Raw genomic sequence first — 20,746 nt, 5'->3', positions numbered from 1 at the left:
TTAGGATAACAGTAATAATACGAATAATTTAGATAAATAAATAAATAATAACAAAGAGAAAGCACGAAAACTAAAAAGAAATAAAAAAATACTGAATTGATACTAAACTGAAACAATAGACAATCAATGAACAGATTCATGAAACATATAACTTAAACATTTTTTGTTTTGTTTCATGATTGAATGGTACTAACTGTTGATTAGATGTGACACTGAAAGCAATATGAAAGCTTGTATTATAGGAAATTCTGATGTAATTTCATTTTCATACGCATTATAGACAGTTTATTACATGAATAATTGGAAAAAAAGTGAAAATCAAAATAAACATTATAGTTGCAGTACAAACATATTTCCACCACGCCATAATTAAATTACTGCACGTGACTATAATATGCATTACAATTATAATCAAAGAGCACAATTTAAAGATGCAACATGATGATGCAAACCAGTCCAGAAAAAAAAATAGAAGAAAAAAAATGAAACAACTACTTAAACGGCTCAGCATAACTGCCAGCCAATGCAGAAATCTGTGTTCCTTGTGAATGGGATTCTGAAATAATGAACTCGCGAAATAGAAGCATTTTACACAAGGACCTCTGCTGGTCACATCTCAGTGACTTGGCATATTGAAGGCAGGAGTTGGGAGATTTTATGTAATCACTGACGGTCCAGTTCATCAGATTTAAATGGGGTTACCTGGGACATGGCAGATTAAATAATCTGATCCCAGGTGAGGCTAATTAGGAATCCCCGATAGCGGTTCTCTTCATGGTATAGAAGAACATCTCACCACAATGTAAGCATTAGTGATTGAATGAATTGCAAAATCAAAGTCCTTCAAATTCGCTCACCACCTGTTAAGCATGAAATGTAACTTCTTTATCTGCCAATTTACAGCCAAATTCAGATGTTTTTTTATTTATTTAAATATAACGCATGCACAGGATATTCATTTTAAATAGCATCATTGTCGTTTTTGATTGCTGCTGCTAGAAAAATCCAACCTGCCATTCGACACACGTTTCACGTTTCATTTTTACTGTACCAGTTTTCGCCAGTAGATGGCAGCATTGCACTTTCAGAATGCCACCGCACATTCCAATATGACCTTCGATCAACAAGTACGTACATTGCACAGATTGAAGAAAAGTATTTATTACCTTCTCAGTATTCTGCAATGATTCATAACACAAACAGTGTCCTTTATTTCTGCATTTGATATAATTGTGTATTCTACAATTGTACGTTTTTATTTTATGTAGTACATGACCAGTTCACACAAATCTCAAACAAACATACGACAACAATAAATGTATGCAAGAGCTGTTTGACAATATTGAAATTTGAGAGAAAGGCACTTTCACGGTATTTCAAGAAGTTTACATTGTCTATCACAAGAATGTGAAACATAAATGTGAGTTAATCATCAGCCATGCAACAGATAAATTGTGTTGGGGGACGGGGGGGACTACTTTCATTCATGACATACAAATAGCTCAACAGAGCGATATAATTGCCATAAAACCCTTTAAAAAGTTTTTTTTTTTTCATTCCTCCTTCATAAAATTCGATGCAAATATCAAAACGTATTTCCCTGACTTGGTTTGTGCTCCTACACTAACTGGATTTCATGTTGCAATTAATTTATTAAAATAGTACAAGTTAATATATCATTCGATTTATAAACCACATAATCTTATAAGAATATAAAAATGTTGATTTGGTGAAACCCTGCCCCTCCCCCATGCCAGAATGACCATACATTATTTCCAGCAACCTAAACTCACCACTCTAACTGCACGAAACAGTCTAAAATGTACCGTTTAAGAACCCAGTGTAATCGTCTCCGATAAGGCTTTTCATCAGTGAGTTGAGTGCCGATTATTTATTCTTCTGAAGTGACGAATAATACTCGACCAACACCTTCCAGGCTGCAGGGGCCATGAAACCATCAGGAGGGTTCTCTCCATTCTGAGCCATGTTCCTCATCTTGGTGCCAGAGATAAACTCAAAGTCATCGCGTCTAGAAGAGAAAGGAATGAGGAAAGGTACACAATGAAGAACATTTACAGCTAAAGAAGTAGCGCTGGTAGCTAATGATGTGTGTTTGTGGAAATAGCATTTATGGGGTACTAGGAATAAATGCCTCATTAAATATTTTACCTCAGGGGAAGCTCTTAATTCTTGGGTTGTCAGAGCAAAATAATGTTGACTGAAATTGACAAAAAACAAAAGATCTACACTCACTTTTCTGGGTTGAAAAAATCCATGGCCTTTTTAGTTTTGTTGTAGGCAGCCACTCTGAAGGGGATGATCTCCACAGAGGTGAGGCCCGGGGCCATGGTGAGCACCTTTGCCCCATGTGTGTGTTCATATAGGTCCTTTTTGGTCTCTGGGTGGGGCATGCCTGCAGGGTCCCGGCCGACGATGTAGAAGTTTGCTCCAGCAATCATTCTTGCTCTGCAGTGCCACTGAACCTGATGGGAAATTAGAAGGCACGTGGGTTAATAATACTCATTCAAACATACTACGACTAAGCAGAAAAAAAAAAAAAAGCTGGTCACCTCTGTGGGTCCCGCATACATCATAGGTGAGGGGAAGATGGCGATGACGGTGCTGGCCGGGTCCAGCACACGGTCCTCCATGAGAGCAGCATGCTGCTTCATCCGCCAGGCCAGAGGCACGTCATCGTCTTTGGTCCAGCCGCCGAGCGGATGCAGTAGTAGGACGGGATTCTTGTAGCCTCGTTCCAGCAGACGGCGTTTCGTGTCATGCATGAGCAGGGCATGGCCATTGTGAACTGGGTTGCGTAGCTGGAACGCAAATACCGCATCTAAGGAGAGCAACACGGAGAAGCTGACATATAAGATCACAGTATTTGTCGTGGCAGCAGCAGCACTGCGGTTCCGTGGAACAAATGATATGCGCAAGTCAAAATTCATGCAGGATGTTGCGGTTCCGTCACAGCAAACATGCTCAGATTCTCGTTTACATAACTCTAATGCTTTTAGTTTGGCCTGTAATTTGTTCATGTAAAAAATAAATCTGTTGATATTCCATATTTTTCCAATTGTTAACGAATATAAACAGAACTATATAGTTACGCAGGAACTACTAAAAACAGTGAGCCAACCTGCTGGCCTGGTGACGTCACACACATACGGCAAGCGCAGCTATTTATTTTGCATCCTAAATGCTCAGTAACGCAACAAACACACGGCAGAAAATAATCCCCTACACATGCACTACTTCTCTCTTCATTCTCTGATGATATTGTGATTCTTTTTAAATACTCAAATGTTCTTATGTTTGATCCATCCATAAATATGTACTTTTTTATACAATACAAATTAACACACTTGAAAGCCACAGATAGTAAAAATCAATAAATAATAATAATTAACCTCCCCGTCTGTTAGTTTAAGTCTCTTCTTTAACAATAAGAAAATATAGAACATCGCCAGCCTGGTGAATGAAGTGCACATCACGACATGCTTGCAACAGCGACGAAACTCAAAAAACAAAGAAAAGCAACTGCTGAGCTTGTGCTTTAGTGCAGAGTCATGCGTAACTGGGAGTCCAAACAGGGCGATGGCATTTCCTTGCTCACTGAACGCAGATCACAAACGTCGCCATGCAACTTAAAATTTACCATTTTATTTCATCGGGTCCTTTGACAAGTTCCTCTGAAAGACAAACGGGGCACTGCTAAACACATTAGTCTGCCACCAGCTCCAGGTAGGACAGAAGATTCATGGAAGCGTCCCCACCGGCAGCTACTCACAGCAATCTGTGGGCCAGCTTCACTTCCCTGAGCCTGCACGAGCAAATTAGATTTCCTAACCTGCTTTCATGTCCTTGAACTTCTGCTTGAGCTCCTGTGGAGTAAGGCGGTACTGGTCAAGCCCATCGTTCCATTTGATTCGCTCCAACACCTCCAGCTCACCGCCCACCAGCCAATCGCCTCCTTCCATAACCATCTGCAAAAACAGAGACTCCCAGTTGTGTTCCGTGGACTCAAACAGGTGGATGTACCTGCAGTTAGTAGTACTAATGGATTTTACGTATGTGATAAATGTATCTTACCTTAATGTAAGGGTGCTGTGGGCAAGTGGTACCCCACTGTCTGGCACAGCGTTCCTCTTTACGGTGCTCATAGAACTCTGGATTTCTGAGAATAGCCAGACGCACGCCTTGATATTCAAGAGCTATCGCCGCGCAGCCCTCCAGCTTCTGCTTGATCTCGGTGCTAACAGGCAGGACAATGGGAACAGTCAAGTTGATGGCCCCGCCTGAAACAGAGAAGGCATGCAGCAATCTCAGCCCGACAGAGCAAATATCATTATGTGAAATGTTATGCACAAATAAACACTATTATACAATGCACTTTCATGTGCAGTGCAACCAATAAGGATATTATATCAATTGCAACACTTGGAAAAAAAACCACATGTTCAGTTGCGGTTGTGTTGATTTTAGTAAGAAGAAGGACAAAAATGTTAATAATTATACATGAACGATCATAACAGTTGACACAGTTTGATAATTAGCAGAATGACTGGTGAAACTAGTTAGCCAGGCACAATAGATAAAGGAGCTATCGATGTCTCACCGTCAAGCAGGTTTCCAAAGTGTAAGACCTGAAGAAACTCTCTCTCGCTCATGAAACCTTTTAGGGGGCTCGCCCACCCCTCTGCCAAGATCTGCACCCACTGCAGATCGAGCTGCAGGCACAGAACAAAAAAACACCACTGTTCTTACCAAATGGGTAGGGCGCTCAACAAGTGCTTAAAATTCAGATGAGTCACGGGGCAACGTGTTAACTGTAGTGCAAATATTGGCACGATCGTCAACCCGAAAACAAAGAAGCATCTTAGGTGACGGACGCTGCACGGAAAAGTGACGTGGCAAAATCTATGAGTGCATTTGTGATCAGTGCATTTATATCTTTAATAGCCCTGATAACAAGGTGGCCAGACCACGATTTTTGAATAACAGGTACAAGTTATGGCATATTCCACATCATTTTGACACAACTGAGAGTGAAATAACCTGCTGGCTCGGCCAACGAAGGAGAATAATTCAGGGGAGAAAAAATACATGTTCATGCATCTGTATGAAAGCGAGGTTATAATTGCTCCTCATTCCCTTCGCCAGCCTGCCTTCATCGCCCTCCATCTGTCCTCTACTAGTTTGTTGTACCTCACAGTTACGTTCCAGCCTTTTTCACAATCCACAGCCTTGCTTTTGAACCTTTGCCTGTTTTTTTGGACCTTGCCTTTTGCCTGTTTTTTGGATACCTTTGCCAGTGTTGGCTGCCTTTCTGTGTACCGACCCTCTTTCTGGAATAAACCCTTCTTATTTGCTACCGCTAGTCTGTGTCTCTGCATTTGAATCCATACCATCCTGTTCAGCGTCCTTGACAAATTACCCAGGTAACTTTAGAATGGAGCAGTTACATTTGTACTCAGAGACAGGGCAGCGGGTACCATTTATGGGCTCATTGCGAGCAGCTCTCTGCCACGTCCATTACTGACCCCTCTTGTCCTTTTGCCCACTCTGGAGCGCTGAGTTACCTTGGTGATGCTGATGGTGGGAATTGTGTTTGCTTCAGCCATGGCAAGATTCAGCTTGTTCTCTGGAACAAAGAGTTCATGCAGCTCCTCCATGACCCCGCTTGGTACAATTTTCTGTTTTTGAGGAGAAAAAGGAAGTAAAAATGTCACGGTTGTATATGATGGGTTACGGGATTGTGCAGGGGCTTACTTTCATCATCATTGCATCTGATGAGTCATCTAATACTGCATCTTTAGACTAACCAGACAATGAGATCAGTCTATGAAATGCTAAATTTAGTATGGATAAAAAAAATCTAGAAATTGTATAAATTATCAAACAATTTATGCTTTTAAATTTGTATTACCATTTTCAAATCAAGCCTTGAGGTTTTGTATTCAATCTAATGGTGTACTGTCATACCACAGTAAGTTGAAAATGAAAACCGGGTCTAAAGCATGTGAACCCATTGGATTTGGCGTGATATAATCCGAGTTTTCTAGGCTTTCATCTATCTGTGAAAGGCAAAACGTTATATCTAGATGGAAAATAGATCCGGAGATCTGCTATGATGGGAAGAGCACATGCTTTTGTTCTTTCAGAGGCCCTAATTCTGACAAACATTGCAGACACGCCTCGGATCAACAGTTGCTCTGGGATGTTGTCTTGGCAGGGCATGCATGGAAAGAAGCTCCTGCTTGCATAGGATTTGGTTTCAGTAGTTTATTCTTTATTTGCCTCCCCTATTGTATTTCTAAATCCTATGGGTTTGCCATCCTACCTGATATTTAGCACATTTACATCGCTTAATTGTTATTAGAGTGTTAATGTTAATCCACAGACTGCTGGGGAAAGGATGCAACCTTTAGAAAACACATATCTCACAGAGTCATGATGACGCAGCACTGTCCAAATTTTTTAAGTGACTTAAGTCTTAGTGCCAGAACAATAAAAACATGTACGGATTGGCTCATTTACTTTATCAGCAACCGCTCATTTGACAAGGCTGGAGCTCAGCAGCCGAAGCAATAACACTGCTGTGAACTCTGTATCCGTGACCACATCGGTTAGGTGATCTATGGACCAAAGTGGCACAGAGAGAATACTTTATTTCACAATACTTGCATTACTTTTAGCACAGACTGACATGTATGCTCCTCTTTTCTTTTCATTGAAGAGAGGATCATCACTTATTCGTTCCTTTGACGGTGGAGTTTTCTGATCTATCCCAGTCCAATCTTTGACTATGTTGACTTCAATCAGTTGCTCCAAAGTCAATGCCAAGAGGTATTAGCACTTGACTCCTTGACAGGAATGATGCAGTGAAATCTATATTGCCCGTCACACCCACCTGTTCCTGAAGCATCTCCAACGTTTGCTGGAGACATTCGTTCACCGAGAGCTCACCAGTTTTCAGTATAAGATCTGGATTCTCAGGATGCTCATACTCTGAGTCAATCCCAGTGAAACCTGGCAACAAATGTAAAAAAAAAAGAAACCCAGAGAACGCCATTGAAACCCTGCCAGGATCATTTTCAGGTAAACGAGAGAGTACAATGTCTGAGAAACTTGCGAACCGGTTTGCCATTACAGGTATTGTATACGTGATAGGTTGCAAATTTGTTTTCATCGTAAAGTTTGTGTCATCACGCAGACCTTTGATCTCTCCAGCGCGAGCCCTCTTGTAAAGTCCTTTTACGTCCCTGCTCTCGCACACCTCAAGCGAAGCGTGAACAAACACCTCGAAAAACGGTAGCCCGGCTTTTGCGTGGATCTTCTTTGCCTCCTCGCGATCCTGAGGAAGAAAACAGTGCAGAGTATACGCCTGATCTTCAGTAAAACATTATTCAATCAAAGGAGTCTTTTTTGTACACCCCCCCCCCCCCCCCCCCAGCCCAGCCATGAACAATGATAGACCAGCACTACAATGTCATCGCTTCCTGACCTTGCTGTAAGGAGAAATGAAACTGGTGACGCACACCATGCCGGCGTCAGCAAACAGCTTAGCCACCTCCGCAACGCGCCGGATGTTCTCCTCGCGGTCCTCGGCAGAAAAGCCCAGATTCTTGTTCAGGCCGTGGCGAATGTTGTCGCCATCAAGCGAGTAGCAAGGGATGGCGTTAGACACCAGGTACTCTTCCAGGGCGAAGCTGATGGTAGTCTTCCCAGCGCCAGACAAACCTGGGGGGGCAAAATGTGCTAATAAGACACATGAGCATGATGATAGGTTCAAAGAGATACTGTTTAAACATAGCCCGTATCCTGCTAATCCAGATCTGAGGCCAGATTAAGATGCCCCGTCATGATATCATGAGGTTTACCAGTGAGCCAGATGGTGCAGCCTCTGAAGCCTCCCCTGGTGCCAACGACCTGCCCTCTCTTGTTCCGGCTGACATGGTGGGCCTGGTACACCACGTTGGTTGATCTGTGCATATCCTGCAACAGAGGATAACGAGATCAGGCCGAGTCCATTAAGAAAAGCGGCAACCAGGAAGTGCAGGTTGTCGACAATCATGTTGTGCACGAGCCTGCTCGTCAACACGTTGGCATGTAAACCATGTTGTCGTGCCCTCAGTACGGGTTCGAGCAAATCTAGCTTTGATGTCTTATACATTTCTATTTGATCAGTCAAACGTAGAGCGGCCTCTGGATAAATGCTGCATTGACTTCTAGGGAGGAGGGGGAAAGGAAGGAGGGATGGAGGGAGGGTGAGGAGAAACCGGACAATGTGACCAGTGTGCTGCCTACATCCAAGTGATGATGTGGCACACTACTCATGCCCAAATGCTCACCCCATGTACCTACTCGCCCTTCTTCCCCACGGGAGCCCTATGGCTTCGGTTTTTGCATTTCCCGCATCTCTCATGCAAAAAGGTGTGTGTGTATGGGTTTTGTGTTCTGTGTTAATCCTTAATGGTTGACATGTGGCTCGCATTTTACACATGAATACGCCCAAAGAGGCGGGGAACAAACCCAGTAAAACAAAGGAGACACACACGTTCAGCTCCTCTTCCTTCATTTTATTAGCCATGGGATCGTGATGTTTCTTTGGCGCCTGTGCACCATCATAAAAGCCATTAGAAAAAACAAAAAAACACTGTGAATTCTTTTTACAGGACATCATTCTATTAACACAAGATCTGATGTGCAAAATAACTAATAGGAATATGATTTAATCCTAATGAACTCTTATTCAATTTTAAAAAATCGTGCAAAAACATTCTTTATTTCACTCAGGTGAGAGGAACTTTGTGCAGGTTCTTCATTTTTTTGTTGCCTTTTTGCGCTTTCTATATATAATGAAAACATAAAAACAGATAATAATACTTATTATATAATAATAAAGCCATTTAACTTTATATTGCGCTGTCACACTGAAACAATAAAAAAAAAGATCTGTACAATAAAACACTTATGCTTATACCCCCCCCCCCCCGCGCATCTCACCTGGGACCAGTCAGAACGTCTCACCGTTTATTTTATTTTATTTTAAGTAATCGCATCAATTCTCAGCGACAAACTCGTGTTTTAACCTCAGAGTCCTGGCGGGGTCTGTCCCTCATGCGTAAACATGGCACACACACATGAATGGGTAATGTGATGACAGCTCGTATTACAGCTGATCCCGTGTTGATCCGGATCGCTCGACTCACCACACGAATCTTCTTCACTCCGGACATTTTCTCTCGACAGCTGGAACACCGGGCTCGGACGCGCAGAGGCCGCACGGAGACGAAGTTTGTCGCTGGTTCGGGCTGCAACCGCCAAACATTTGCCTTTGCCTGCAGATCGGAGAGGACGACAGGGCTTTTTAAAGCACTTCCAAGACACGTAGCATTCCTCTAGCCCTGCCTCCTCCTCCTCCTCCTCCTCCTCCTCCTCCTCCTCCTCCACCGACGCCACGGAATCTGATGAATTTGGAGGCTTGATCATCGGAACGGGAAGAACCGGTCGAGCTGGAGAAATGGACCGGGAATCACGGTTTTCCTATATGATCGCTGCCTCCCGCAACGCATTTGGTTTCGCGTTACTTTTTCACGCAACATTGCGTTACCTTGCGTTGTAAAAGCGGGAGGGGGGGTAACGCGCTGTCCTCGCTTTGCCATCAGAGCGCACTGGTTAAAGTGCGATGAGTAGTTCGCTAACACCGGCGGGTCAAAGGTCGATCATCCCCCGTGAGAGATTAAACATCAACTATGAGGGTCAAAATACGGCAGGTCGTTCAAAGTTGAATCAATCCTCCTTTATATTATTATAATGTGAGTTCTAATCCGCCGCTATAGTTGTAAGCGTGAAGTCGGTGAGTGGGAGTCAATAAAAAATAAGGTCAATAACCATTAACTAATCGATTATTTACAAATAAATGTAATACATTTCCACCAAGAAATGCATTCAGACAAAAAACAACAAGAGAAGCGGTCAGAGAGCGCAGACCTCCGCCAAGCAGCTCATTCCCCTCCTAATAGGGTTTACACACCGTCCCCATGGTGATCTGGATCATCATCAAAAGGCTCTGAATTGTTCTTGGTATCTTTATACGCCAACCATGAAAAGTAAAAGTGAATCAGCGTTGATGCGTATTTTTAACAGATTTATGAATCTCTAAATGGAGTTTTCAATGTTAAATTTCTTTTTCTTTTTTCCCAAACGCCATTCTGGATCTGATCTGGATAAAATTCGTCGGTGAGATAGATACCCTACGTGACTGTGCCAAATACTACAAACATCGGTCAATAATCAACCGAGATATTGAGGAACAAAGTTTGACTGCAATGTTAACGGACATTTCAAAGTGATCCAGAATCCAGGATCTCTTCTGGATCGGCACCATAATTTAATCATCTGTTCCTGGTAACATTCCCAACATGTCCTGGAAATGTCATCAAGATCCGTCCAGAACCTTTTGAGTTAACTTTCTAATGGACGGACAGAAAAACGCCGGAGATTACATAACCTCCGCCTCGTCGTATAAAAAATATTTTTAAATGAATACATCATCAATGAAAACGAGCATGTCGATGTTTCAACAAAATACAGAAAGTGTGTACTCTGTAAAAATACATCCTTTAATTGCTCATTTCATACAGCAATAGAAGGAAACCTTCCCAATCAGCAACACTGGAATGGTAAACTTCAGATCCTCGTCTGGGATCTTGGTGCATTTCAGAAAGAGACTTTGCTTTTCTCAGATAAGATGGTGAACATTGCTTAGACCTTATATACAGGTCTCTACAAACAAAGATGCTCCCACTAAACTTTGCAAATACAGCACAATAAAGATACTGCAACGCCTTCTTTTCCAGACACCACTGCCCACCTATGCATCAGCAGGAAGCTTGAACAGCTGACACTCGGTCTCAAAGTCGCAGCCACCCAGCAGGTCCCTGTAGTGCTCTCTGATGTCTTCGTAGAGCGGCATGGCGGCCCCCCGTCCAGTCAGGCCGGGGAAGGTCACAGGCTTCTCATTGAGCAGTAGCTGCAGCCTCAGGTCTCCTCCCCCACAGTCGTACAGCACAAAGACCAAGTTAGCTGCGTAGGGTAGCATGTTGCTGGTGCGGAAGGAGCGCCGGGACTGTGCAGCGTAGTTGGTGGATTTCAGAACTTCACGGTCCTTAAAGAGACCCAGAAGGGTGAGCAGTGGGAGGAGGGTCTCTGCATGGCCGACCTGGACCACCACAGCTTCAGTCACCTGCTGGCCTGACCTGACACACACACACACACACACACACACACACACACACACACACACACAACAGAACATGGCCTTCAACATAGTTCTGCTGAAACATTGAAGGAGCTGTCTTACAAAAAGTTGACGGTCACCTGACGCACACACACATGTATAACATGAATGATTATATGAACAAACACAACTAAAATCGACCGATCTCACTTGTTCTCACTGGCTGCTCTTTCCAGTCGACTGAACAAGTCATGGAAGAGGATGCAGCTGGACCTGCTGTTGATGTCGTGGCCGTAGCCCCTTTTCCAGAACTGCTTCAGGTCATTTGCGTATTCCACAACCTGTCGGACAAGACGGGAAAGCATCTCCTGAATGTGCCGTGGGAGGCTTAAGAGAAACGCCGTCAGCCTTTAGCAGTGCAGCAATTACAGTAATAGGGCAATTCATTGTCATCCTGTCAAATGACATCAGAGTTTCTCAGCCAATGAGAATGTAACTGAAATCGCTTGTATGCCAAATTTGTCCCATATAAAATATCTGAATAGCGCCAGATCATAATATAAAGTTATCTCAAGGCACTTTCCAGGTGTAGCAGGGAAAGACAGAACCCAACTTGACCCACAAGAGCAAGCACTTTGGCGACGGAGGCAAGGAAACACTTCCCTTTACTAGGCAGAAACCTTGAACAGAACCTAAGGCTCATAGTGGGCGCGCCATCTGGGTTGTGAAGGAGGGAGAGAGAGAGAGAGAGAGAGGTAGAACGACAGAGACAATGACAGAGCGGGAGAGACCGATACAAGGATAGGTAGGAGGAGAGTCAAAAACAAAAAGAGGGAGAGAGAGTGATAGAGAGACAGAGATAAGAAGCAGACAAACACATAATGTAACACACAGGCTGCTCAACCAGATACTGACTGCTGATACTGACGCTTTCATTTGACCAATCACTTACAAGGAATACTCAGATACAGCCAAAATCACGCAAATCATGGAAACACGACACGGCAGACGCGTACGGAAGGTGGTGAATACCCGAACTGAACGAGGGACGCGCGCTCGGAGCGCTCCGCCATTTAGCGCCAGCATCTGGAAGTTGCTCGTATCTCAAAGCAAACATTTTGCTCGGAGGTTTGTTCGTGTCTCGGATATCTCGTATGTCAAAGCACTCGTATGTGGAGGTATTCATGTACTTGCTTCTTATTGATAACACTCGGGTAAGTGATAGAAATATATATTATAGGCTAGGAAAGGTCCTAAAAGTTCAGGTAAATGTTTGCAAATCATATACTTAACCATAAATAAATGATGATCGTATTTTGTACAATTTATGACAAATGGTTAAAGAGTAACTTTATCAGGTTATTTACTCCTGGAATAGAATAGAATCTTATTTTCTGCCTTATATAGTAGAAAGTCGTTCTAGACGCCAGCTTAGTCCAGCCATGAAGATTCACCTGCGTGCTGCCAAAAAGCATCTAAAGACATTTAATCACAGTAGAAAGAGCTGATTCTTTTTTGGGGGGCTCTTTGTGATTTACCTGGAACCTACACAGACATATTGCAGTAGAACGTGAAATCAAGCACCTGCGCGTCCGCCTCGTCAAACAGCCGGCACCAGGGAGAGTTCACGGTCTTGATGGCAAACTCGTACGCGCACAAATAAAACGCAGCTTCTGCCGATTCTGGAAGAGAAAGGATGGAATAAAATGTTAATTAGCCTCCAAGTCAAACAAAGACACTAAACACACGAACCATCTCTACCGACTGCACTGGGATTAACTGAATTCCAGTCGCACTCGGGGGGGGCTTTCAGTAGTGTACCTTTGTTTGGAACCTGATTCATCTGTGAAATGATTGATTTTCTACGACAGATATTCCGACAGCTCGGTACATTTAACGGATCCGACTGCTTTTAGGGCCGTGAGATCGACCTCGGTGCTGCTGGTTGCCCCTGAGCATGCGCTTTCTGTCGCTGTGTCACTTCCTAGTGTGATAACTAGCACTGCCCTCAACACTCAGGCATCATCCGGGTGGGATATCTTAGACATCATAGTCCTCAAAGTTGGCGTGGAAGGACCAAAACGCCTCGATCAGTGCAGGGACCCTCGACCCTCGACCCTGACCTTCCGTGATGCTGCTGTAGGGCACTCCGAGGCGGTCCGCGATCTTCTCCTGGACCCTCCTCATCTCCGGGCCCTGCTTGAACCGGTCCATCTCCAGCAGAGCCGAGGGGTTGTTATCGACCTCCTCCACGAACCTGGTGCAGCGGTCAAAAAACCTCATCAGCGCGTCGTTCACCGCGTGATCAAACTCCTTATCTGGGGAAAGAAAAAGCAACAGATCATGAAAACGCATGCGATGGTGAATCCTAAAGGTAAAAACGTGAAGGGCCTGACCTGTGACGTCCCACAGCTCTGTCAGCCCGGCGATGAAGGCCAGCGTGCTGTTGACGCACCTGTGCTTGGAGCTGCTTACGAATCGCATGAATCCACCGCGGAGCTTCTCCTCTGAGATCAGAGAGGGCAGCAGCTTGGACAGCCTGACGGCCAGATGTTGGACGTCTTGGACTCCCTTGTGCACCAGGCGGCCGTCCATGTCCTCGCTGTACCACATGGTCCACCGGCTCTGGATCTCTCGCAGCCAGCTCTCCTCGCCAGCGGCGCTGCTTTTCACCAGGTCGTAGAGTTTGCGCATCTTCCTGACGTTTTTGCTCGTCGGGTATCTGGTGCCGTGCCTCACGATGGCGGTCACGTGGATCTCACGACACCGGGCGGATGGCGGCTGTAAGATCGACCGGTTGACGGCGAGTATGTCCTGGATGAGATGCGGGTTCACTTCCTCGTAGCGCCCTTTGGTGGTGAAATATTTGGCGATTGCAGGAATGTCGGGAATGTCCGCATCCCGAAAACAGCCGCAAAGTCCGATGACGGTGACGAATGGAGCAATAATAATGACCAAATTTGCGATCGGCATGTTGGCTCCTTTGAATGCGTGACCCCCCCCCCCAAAAGCAGCCGCTCAGCCAGTGGCTCATGACCCACATAGCCCAGGGCCGGCCAAAAACTTTCTGGGGCCCGAAGCGATAAGACAAACTACGGAGGCCCTGAAGGTTTTTTTTTTTTTTTTTAATCTTCTCTGCACAACTTTGTAACTTGTGTGAGCTCGATCTTTATTACATGGGCAAAATCTAATATCTTAATAACCTTGAAAACCACTTAATTCTGCCTTTGCATGTTTCTTCTTTTCCTTTCTTTCGGCCTGTCCCGCCAGCCGGCTGTAACGGATGCCTCATTTTAATTATTAGAAGAGAAAAAGGCATAAATAGATTTTATTACTTGTAGTAGTATCAGTCATCATTCTTGGTGGTATTTCTATTACAGAATTTTAATATTAAATTCAAATACAAATTTTAATGGATATGCCTTGTACCATTCAGCATCGAATCTCTCTCCCTAGCCATCATGTGAAGAACACATGCCCTTGTCTTTTTCTTTTCTTTTCTTTATTTCTATCACCCTTTGGTCATTTTCCGACGTTTATAATTTGCTATTGTAACAAATTGACTGGGTTATTGACTTAACCCAGTCATCTCATTCTAAAGGTTTTTTTTTTTTTTACAAAACCCATTAGAGAATTTTGAGTCAAGTGAGACATCTTTATCTAAATAGCTAAACATTTCAAGTAAAAGAAAAAAAGAAAAAAGGTAACTCTAACTCCAGAATCATTAACATCATGGTTTAAGCTTCAGCAGGGACTTTGAGCAGCTGACACTCGGTCTCAAAGTCGCAGCCATCCAGCAGGTCCCTGTAGTGCTCTCTGATGTCTTCGTAGAGCGGCATGGCGGCCCCCCGTCCAGTCAGGCCGGGGAAGGTCACAGGCTTCTCATTGAGCAGTAGCTGCAGCCTCAGGTCTCCTCCCCCACAGTCGTACAGCACAAAGACCAAGTTAGCTGCGTAGGGTAGCATGTTGCTGGTGCGGAAGGAACGCCGGGACTGTGCAGCGTAGTTGGTGGATTTCAGAACTTCACGGTCCTTAAAGAGACCCAGAAGGGTGAGCAGTGGGAGGAGGGTGTCTGCATGGCCGACCTGGACCACCACAGCTTCAGTCACCTGCTGGCCTGACCTGACACACACACACACACACACACACGCACGCACAACAGAACATGGCCTTCAACATAGTTCTGCTGAAACATTGAAGGAGCTGTCTTACAAAAAGTTGACTGTCACTAAAAGATAGGACCCACATTTATTTTAGGGTACTTCAACTTTAAAATAAAAAAAAAGTAAATATCAAAATGGCAAAACATAAACATTTAATGACAACAAAGCAAACAAGACTGAAGGATGAGCAAATAAAACCAGTTACACCAGTTACACCAGTGACACCAGTGACGATTTAATCTATACTATATCTAAGTATGTTTATGTGAACTGCAGTTCATGTTAAATGTTTTCTTACTTGTTCTCGATGGCTGCCCTGTTTATTCGGCTAAACGCATCATGAAAGAGAATGCAGCTTGACTTGCTGTTGATGTCATAACCATAGCCTCTTTTCCAGAATTCCCTCAAGTCACTTGAGTATTCCATGATCTGTTGATGCAAATAAAGGCCGTCTGTTTGCTTGTATTTAAAACAAACTGAGTGTCAAGCCACTTTGTAACTGGAGTCACAAAAAAACCTTCCTTTAGCATGCAATTCCAGAAGGATTCCCAGAGCATGAATCAATCTATCAATCTATCTATCTGATGATTACTGTAAATTTATAAATGAAAGTTCAAAGCAACAACATTCAAAGGGCAAGCATCTTGGAACACGCAGCAGAGTTGCATCGATCTTTCAGAACATCCAGGCACATTGCATAAGAGATTTACTGACCCCCAGCCAATAATTCTCTTTTGTAATTTAGACAAGGTCCTTTACATGGAAGCATTGAAACCGATTAGCACAATTCTAAAATGATTGCAAAATTACTGTAAGCAGGCAGCGTGACGCGTGAGTCGGCTCGAACAGGTTGTGCTGTTCCTGTTCCGCTACTGTGCATGGAGCAGAATTATACTTCAGAATGCATCCTAGTAACATTCCCAACATGTCCTGAAAGGTTCATCAAGATCCTTCCAGAACGTTTTGAGTTATCTTGCTAACAGGCAGAAAGACAGATGCCTGCAATTACATAACCTCACCTCGGCGGAGGTAAATATAGCAATAATAATATATCTCTGAGTGATGCCAGTGTACAGTAAATGACATTGATCAAGCTGCGTGAACTATGAAAATAATCTAATTGTGTTTCATTTGTTTAGGTCAGGGGTGTCAAACTCATTTTCTCCGAGGGCCAGACCAGCACTATGGTTGCCCTCAAAGGGCCAGTAACACAGTGTAAATGTAACTAAATGTAATTTAACGTGAAATAAATGTAACTACTCCTTAACATGCTTATTCCTTATTACTACTACATCATTAAAAATATATTATTATTGCTATATTTACCTCCGCCGAGGTGAGGTTATGTAATTGCAGGCATCTGTCTTTCTGCCTGTTAGCAAGATAACTCAAAACGTTCTGGAAGGATCTTGATGAACCTTTCAGGACATGTTGGGAATGTTACTAGGAACAGATTATTACATTTTGATGACTATCCAGAATGGATCCTGGATTCTGGATCACTTTCATTCTTCTGTTAGCATTGCAGTCAATGGAGCTTCAACATTTGTTCCTCAATATCTCAGTTGATTACTGACCAATGTTTATGGAATGTGACACAACCATGTAGGGTGGGGACCTCTCTCTCACCACCGAATTTCATTTGGATCGGATCCAGAATGGACTCAGTACAAAATATTAAATTTTAACATTCAAACCCCATTAAACTCTGGTTCACTTTTACTTTTCATGGTTGGTGAATAAAGATACCAAGAACAATTTAGAACATTTTGATGATGATCCAGATCACCATGTGGATGGTCTAAATCTAATTTTGAGGGGAATGAGCTGCTCGTTGGAGGTCTATGCTTTCTGGGTGCTTTTCAAGTTATAACATTAATTAACATTTAATTGATCAGCTTAAGAAAACAAAATTACTCCATCAAATCAACAATCAGATGTGACAGATGCAGCATTTTCCACAAACAAATGTCTACACACAGCTCTCGCGGGCCATAAAAAATGATGTGGCGGGCCACATTTGCCCCCCCCCCGGGCCTTGAGTTTGACACCTGCGGTTTAGGTGAAAAAAACCAGACTGGACAACATTCTTACTGTAACACAAGTCTCAGATCAGATATGAGCCTCATGTGAAAGCAGCAGATCACCTGGCAGAGACCAGGGCTTTACAATGAGCTATAGCCGAGAGGGAGCTGATATTGTATATAAATAATACAGTGTCATAATGTTGTTACCTTCAACTTGAGAAGTGATGAATGGAAAAGTATGAGCACAGCAACTATAGAGCAATGGCCTTAAGTTCACTTTGAGTTTGTTTTTCTGCTCAGGGAATCAGTGGGGCTGTTATAGACACACACACTCAGAATAAGGAATAGGCACGCAATAGTACTCTGTTTAAAAGACACAATTAGTTGAAAATGTATCTTGGTCTCCTGTGTGTGCAAGTATCTCTCATCATCAAAACAAATTCCAGTGAGTGTCCTCCCACATAAATCTGGAGTTGGTCTGGGGGGAGTGTGTAGCATCTCCACGGTGCTTGTTAAACGCCGCAAAGCACTATAATCACCATGTTGTGCTTTGATTTTGGTCTTTTTCCTTATCTTATACACACAGTAATATGGAATGCCCTTTAATAAAGCTTGAGCTTTCAAAATATTTGCTTAGCCAGAGGAAATGAGAGAGCACTAATAAAATCCAGCTGATCCACCACATCTTCCCCAAACGCCTGAGAAGATGGGGAATGTTTAAAATCAGAGTCGCCTGCCTGTCGCCCACTAATGTCTCCATTACTACAAGAAGGTCCAGACCAATACAGATGATTCCACTATTAATTGTAAATGAATTAAGAGGTGCATTTGATGCCGCTGTGCCACCGTGTCCACAAAACCATTCGCTCCTACCTTTGCGTCATTATGGTCAAACAGCTGACACCAGGGGGAATTCACGGCCTTGATTGCAAATTCATATGCACACAAGTAAAATCCTGCCTCAGCCATGTCTGCAGGGGAGAAGTTAATGGGAAATATTTAATGGCACAATTCCATGGAAAATTAAGACACTTAAAAAAAAAAAAAGATACCGGAATAATGCCATTGTCTCTAAATATAGTTATGGAGTGCACCATTCCAGTGTATGCAGTTTATTGAAACTATAGTTAAGTGTTGTGCTTATTTTAAAACTTAACCGAAATAGGAATTGGTTGCATGAATGAATGGCAACCTTTATTACAACCTGATGGAGAGGATTCAACTTCCAGATGATAAAACAACGCCCCCCAGTGGACATTGATGAGATCATTATTCTCGTTTTTCATTGACGAGGGATGAATCCTTATACAGTAATGCCTTGACATAGGAGTATAATTCGTTCCTGGACCGAGCTCGTAACTGAAATCACTCGTATGTCGAGGTATTACTGCACTTTGGACCGGACATATTGAAATGATCTGAAGAAAACAGCATGTACATGCCAAATAAGATATTCAACAGAAACATGCAGCTTTGACCATGTGTGATTAGACTCAATGGCACTCCGAGGCGGTCCGCGATCTTCTCCTGGACCCTCCTCATCTCCGGGCCCTGCTTGAACCGGTCCATCTCCAGCAGAGCCGAGGGGTTGTTATCGACCTCCTCCACGAACCTGGTGCAGCGGTCAAAAAACCTCATCAGCGCGTCGTTCACCGCGTGATCAAACTCCTTATCTGGGGAAAGAAAAAGCAACAGATCATGAAAACGCATGCGATGGTGAATCCTAAACATAAAAACGTGAAGGGCCTGACCTGTGACGTCCCACAGCTCTGTCAGCCCGGCGATGAAGGCCAGCGTGCTGTTGACGCACCTGTGCTTGGAGCTGCTTACGAATCGCATGAATCCACCGCGGAGCTTCTCCTCTGAAATCAGAGAGGGAAACATCTTTGACAGCCTGACGGCCAGATGTTTGAGGTCTTGGACTCCTTTCTGCACCAGGCGGCCGTCCATGTCCTCGCTGTACCACATGGTCCACCGGCTCTGGATCTCGCGCAGCCAGCTGTGTTCACTTGAGGCATTGTGCAGAATGATGTTGTAGAGCTGCTGCATCTTCTTGATGTTTTTGCTTGTCGGGTATCTCGTGCCGTGCCTTACAATGGCAGTCAGATGGATTTCACGACACTGGGCAGACGGAGGCTGTAAAATCGACCGGTTAACAGCAAGTATGTCCTCTTTCAGATGTGGGTTCAGCTCCTCATAACTCCCTTTTGTGTTGAAATATTTAGTGATTGCTGGTATTGTTGGATTGTCCTGAGTCTCCACACAATATAGTAACCGGCAAGAAAGTAAGAGTAAATGAAAGGCAATACAATTTCTGAAAGAAATCTGCATGATGCACAAAGAATCAGTTGGATATCAGCTGTGCCTGTAACTGAGTATCTGTGTTGAAATACGGACTGAACAGAGTCCAATCCAGCGTGTTTACTCCTCCCACCATGACTTGATATGTAAACACTTTTTGTGTTTGCTACTGACTGGCAATTTCAGAAAACAGAACAGAAATTGAGACACAAATGTTTTTTTTTTTTGATGCACTGGCAGGAATATGATCAAATGAAATTACATGCAGGTCCCACACAGTGGGCAGTCATTTCATTAACGTATTAATAAACAGAAGATGTTTCAGGTGAATGGTTGCAAAGCTGAATGAAGCTCACATTTGATCAGAGAAAATGGCATTTCGGTGGAAGCCTTAATAGTAAGTTTCCTGTGCTTGATTGTAAATGCTGTTAAAGGCTTGGGATTGTTGCTCTATTTACGCTTGAGAAACGTATATTCTCTGTAGGTCCTAATGACAATCATCAGTGAATTGTGCCTTTCACAGCAAAGAGACTAATCCTGATAGATTATGTCCATATTATGTAGAATATTATATTAGAATGAGAGGACCTCACCAGTAGATGGCGACCTTCAGTGATCTTACTGATGCCGCTTCCAACGCCGCACTTTTTTGCGTGGTTGTCACTGTTGTTGCGTTCAACAGCGCCTCCTGCGCCCCAGATTTAGCGCGTTTCCCTTTTAAGTAAATATATGAATCGTCATTAAAAAGCAAAGAGCAAGAGGTGCAAGAGGCGCTGCTAATCTTAGTATGATTATAATTGGAAATTAAACATGCTTTCCGGCATTTGTCCGTCGTTTGACATATTCAAGCGGGGTGATTTCTGACGGTCCCTGAAGGCAGCACGGATGACGCGCTTTAAGGGAACTCCCTGTTTCTCCAGTAACAAAACCAAACGGTTTGCCCAAGAAGACCAAACAGCACACAGACTGGAAGGGATTCGGAGGACATTGCGGGTGAAAGCCGCAAAAAT

At 43.6% G+C, this 20,746-nt stretch overlaps 3 protein-coding genes across 3 annotated transcripts; all 3 read right to left on the bottom strand.

The window, feature by feature from the left end:
* Positions 1-1,167: 1,167 nt before the first annotated feature.
* Positions 1,168-9,319, bottom strand: LOC137895707 (bifunctional 3'-phosphoadenosine 5'-phosphosulfate synthase 2-like). Its single transcript, XM_068741208.1, has 12 exons — positions 9,216-9,319; positions 7,884-7,998; positions 7,508-7,743; positions 7,219-7,357; positions 6,914-7,032; positions 5,583-5,696; positions 4,619-4,730; positions 4,093-4,298; positions 3,851-3,986; positions 2,571-2,839; positions 2,254-2,483; positions 1,168-2,029 (listed from the first exon to the last, which is right to left on the bottom strand). Exons 1-12 carry the CDS (start codon positions 9,240-9,242, stop codon positions 1,888-1,890), a joined length of 1,845 nt encoding a protein of 614 aa, XP_068597309.1. The 5' UTR covers positions 9,243-9,319; the 3' UTR covers positions 1,168-1,887.
* A 1,560-nt stretch (positions 9,320-10,879) lies between these two features.
* minpp1a (multiple inositol-polyphosphate phosphatase 1a) lies at positions 10,880-14,235 on the bottom strand. Its single transcript, XM_068741396.1, has 5 exons — positions 13,642-14,235; positions 13,369-13,563; positions 12,830-12,927; positions 11,456-11,586; positions 10,880-11,264 (listed from the first exon to the last, which is right to left on the bottom strand). The coding sequence occupies exons 1-5, from the start codon at positions 14,216-14,218 to the stop codon at positions 10,880-10,882; spliced, it is 1,386 nt and encodes a 461-aa protein (XP_068597497.1). The 5' UTR covers positions 14,219-14,235.
* A 747-nt stretch (positions 14,236-14,982) lies between these two features.
* LOC137896100 (multiple inositol polyphosphate phosphatase 1-like) lies at positions 14,983-19,766 on the bottom strand. Its single transcript, XM_068741627.1, has 5 exons — positions 19,187-19,766; positions 18,914-19,108; positions 18,309-18,406; positions 15,707-15,837; positions 14,983-15,367 (listed from the first exon to the last, which is right to left on the bottom strand). Exons 1-5 carry the CDS (start codon positions 19,764-19,766, stop codon positions 14,983-14,985), a joined length of 1,389 nt encoding a protein of 462 aa, XP_068597728.1.
* Positions 19,767-20,746: the final 980 nt, after the last annotated feature.

Source organism: Brachionichthys hirsutus, chromosome 7 (genome assembly GCF_040956055.1).
Source record: "Brachionichthys hirsutus isolate HB-005 chromosome 7, CSIRO-AGI_Bhir_v1, whole genome shotgun sequence".
Classification (NCBI taxonomy): domain Eukaryota; kingdom Metazoa; phylum Chordata; class Actinopteri; order Lophiiformes; family Brachionichthyidae; genus Brachionichthys; species Brachionichthys hirsutus.
The sequence above is the reverse complement of the archived record's forward strand: the minus strand, read 5'-3'. Positions and strand labels throughout refer to the sequence as shown.

Excerpts from the sequence above, each read along its gene's own strand:
- LOC137895707 (XM_068741208.1), bottom strand. The coding sequence starts at position 9,242 with ATGTCCGGAGTGAAGAAGATTCGTGTG. Across the intron at positions 7,744-7,883 it reads CTGCACCATCTGGCTCACTG|GTTTGTCTGGCGCTGGGAAG; the intron begins GTAAACCTCATG and ends TTGCCCCCCCAG. Across the intron at positions 2,840-3,850 it reads GTTCAAGGACATGAAAGCAG|ATGCGGTATTTGCGTTCCAG; the intron begins GTTAGGAAATCT and ends TGCTCTCCTTAG.
- LOC137896100 (XM_068741627.1), bottom strand. The coding sequence starts at position 19,766 with ATGCAGATTTCTTTCAGAAATTGTATTGCCTTTCATTTACTCTTACTT. Across the intron at positions 15,838-18,308 it reads TTGACCATAATGACGCAAAG|ATCATGGAATACTCAAGTGA; the intron begins GTAGGAGCGAAT and ends TTGCATCAACAG. Across the intron at positions 15,368-15,706 it reads AGGGCAGCCATCGAGAACAA|GTCAGGCCAGCAGGTGACTG; the intron begins GTAAGAAAACAT and ends TGTGTGTGTCAG.
- minpp1a (XM_068741396.1), bottom strand. The coding sequence starts at position 14,218 with ATGCCGATCGCAAATTTGGTCATTATTATTGCTCCATTCGTCACCGTC. Across the intron at positions 12,928-13,368 it reads CTACAGCAGCATCACGGAAG|AATCGGCAGAAGCTGCGTTT; the intron begins GTCAGGGTCGAG and ends TTTCTCTTCCAG. Across the intron at positions 11,265-11,455 it reads AGAGCAGCCAGTGAGAACAA|GTCAGGCCAGCAGGTGACTG; the intron begins GTGAGATCGGTC and ends TGTGTGTGTCAG.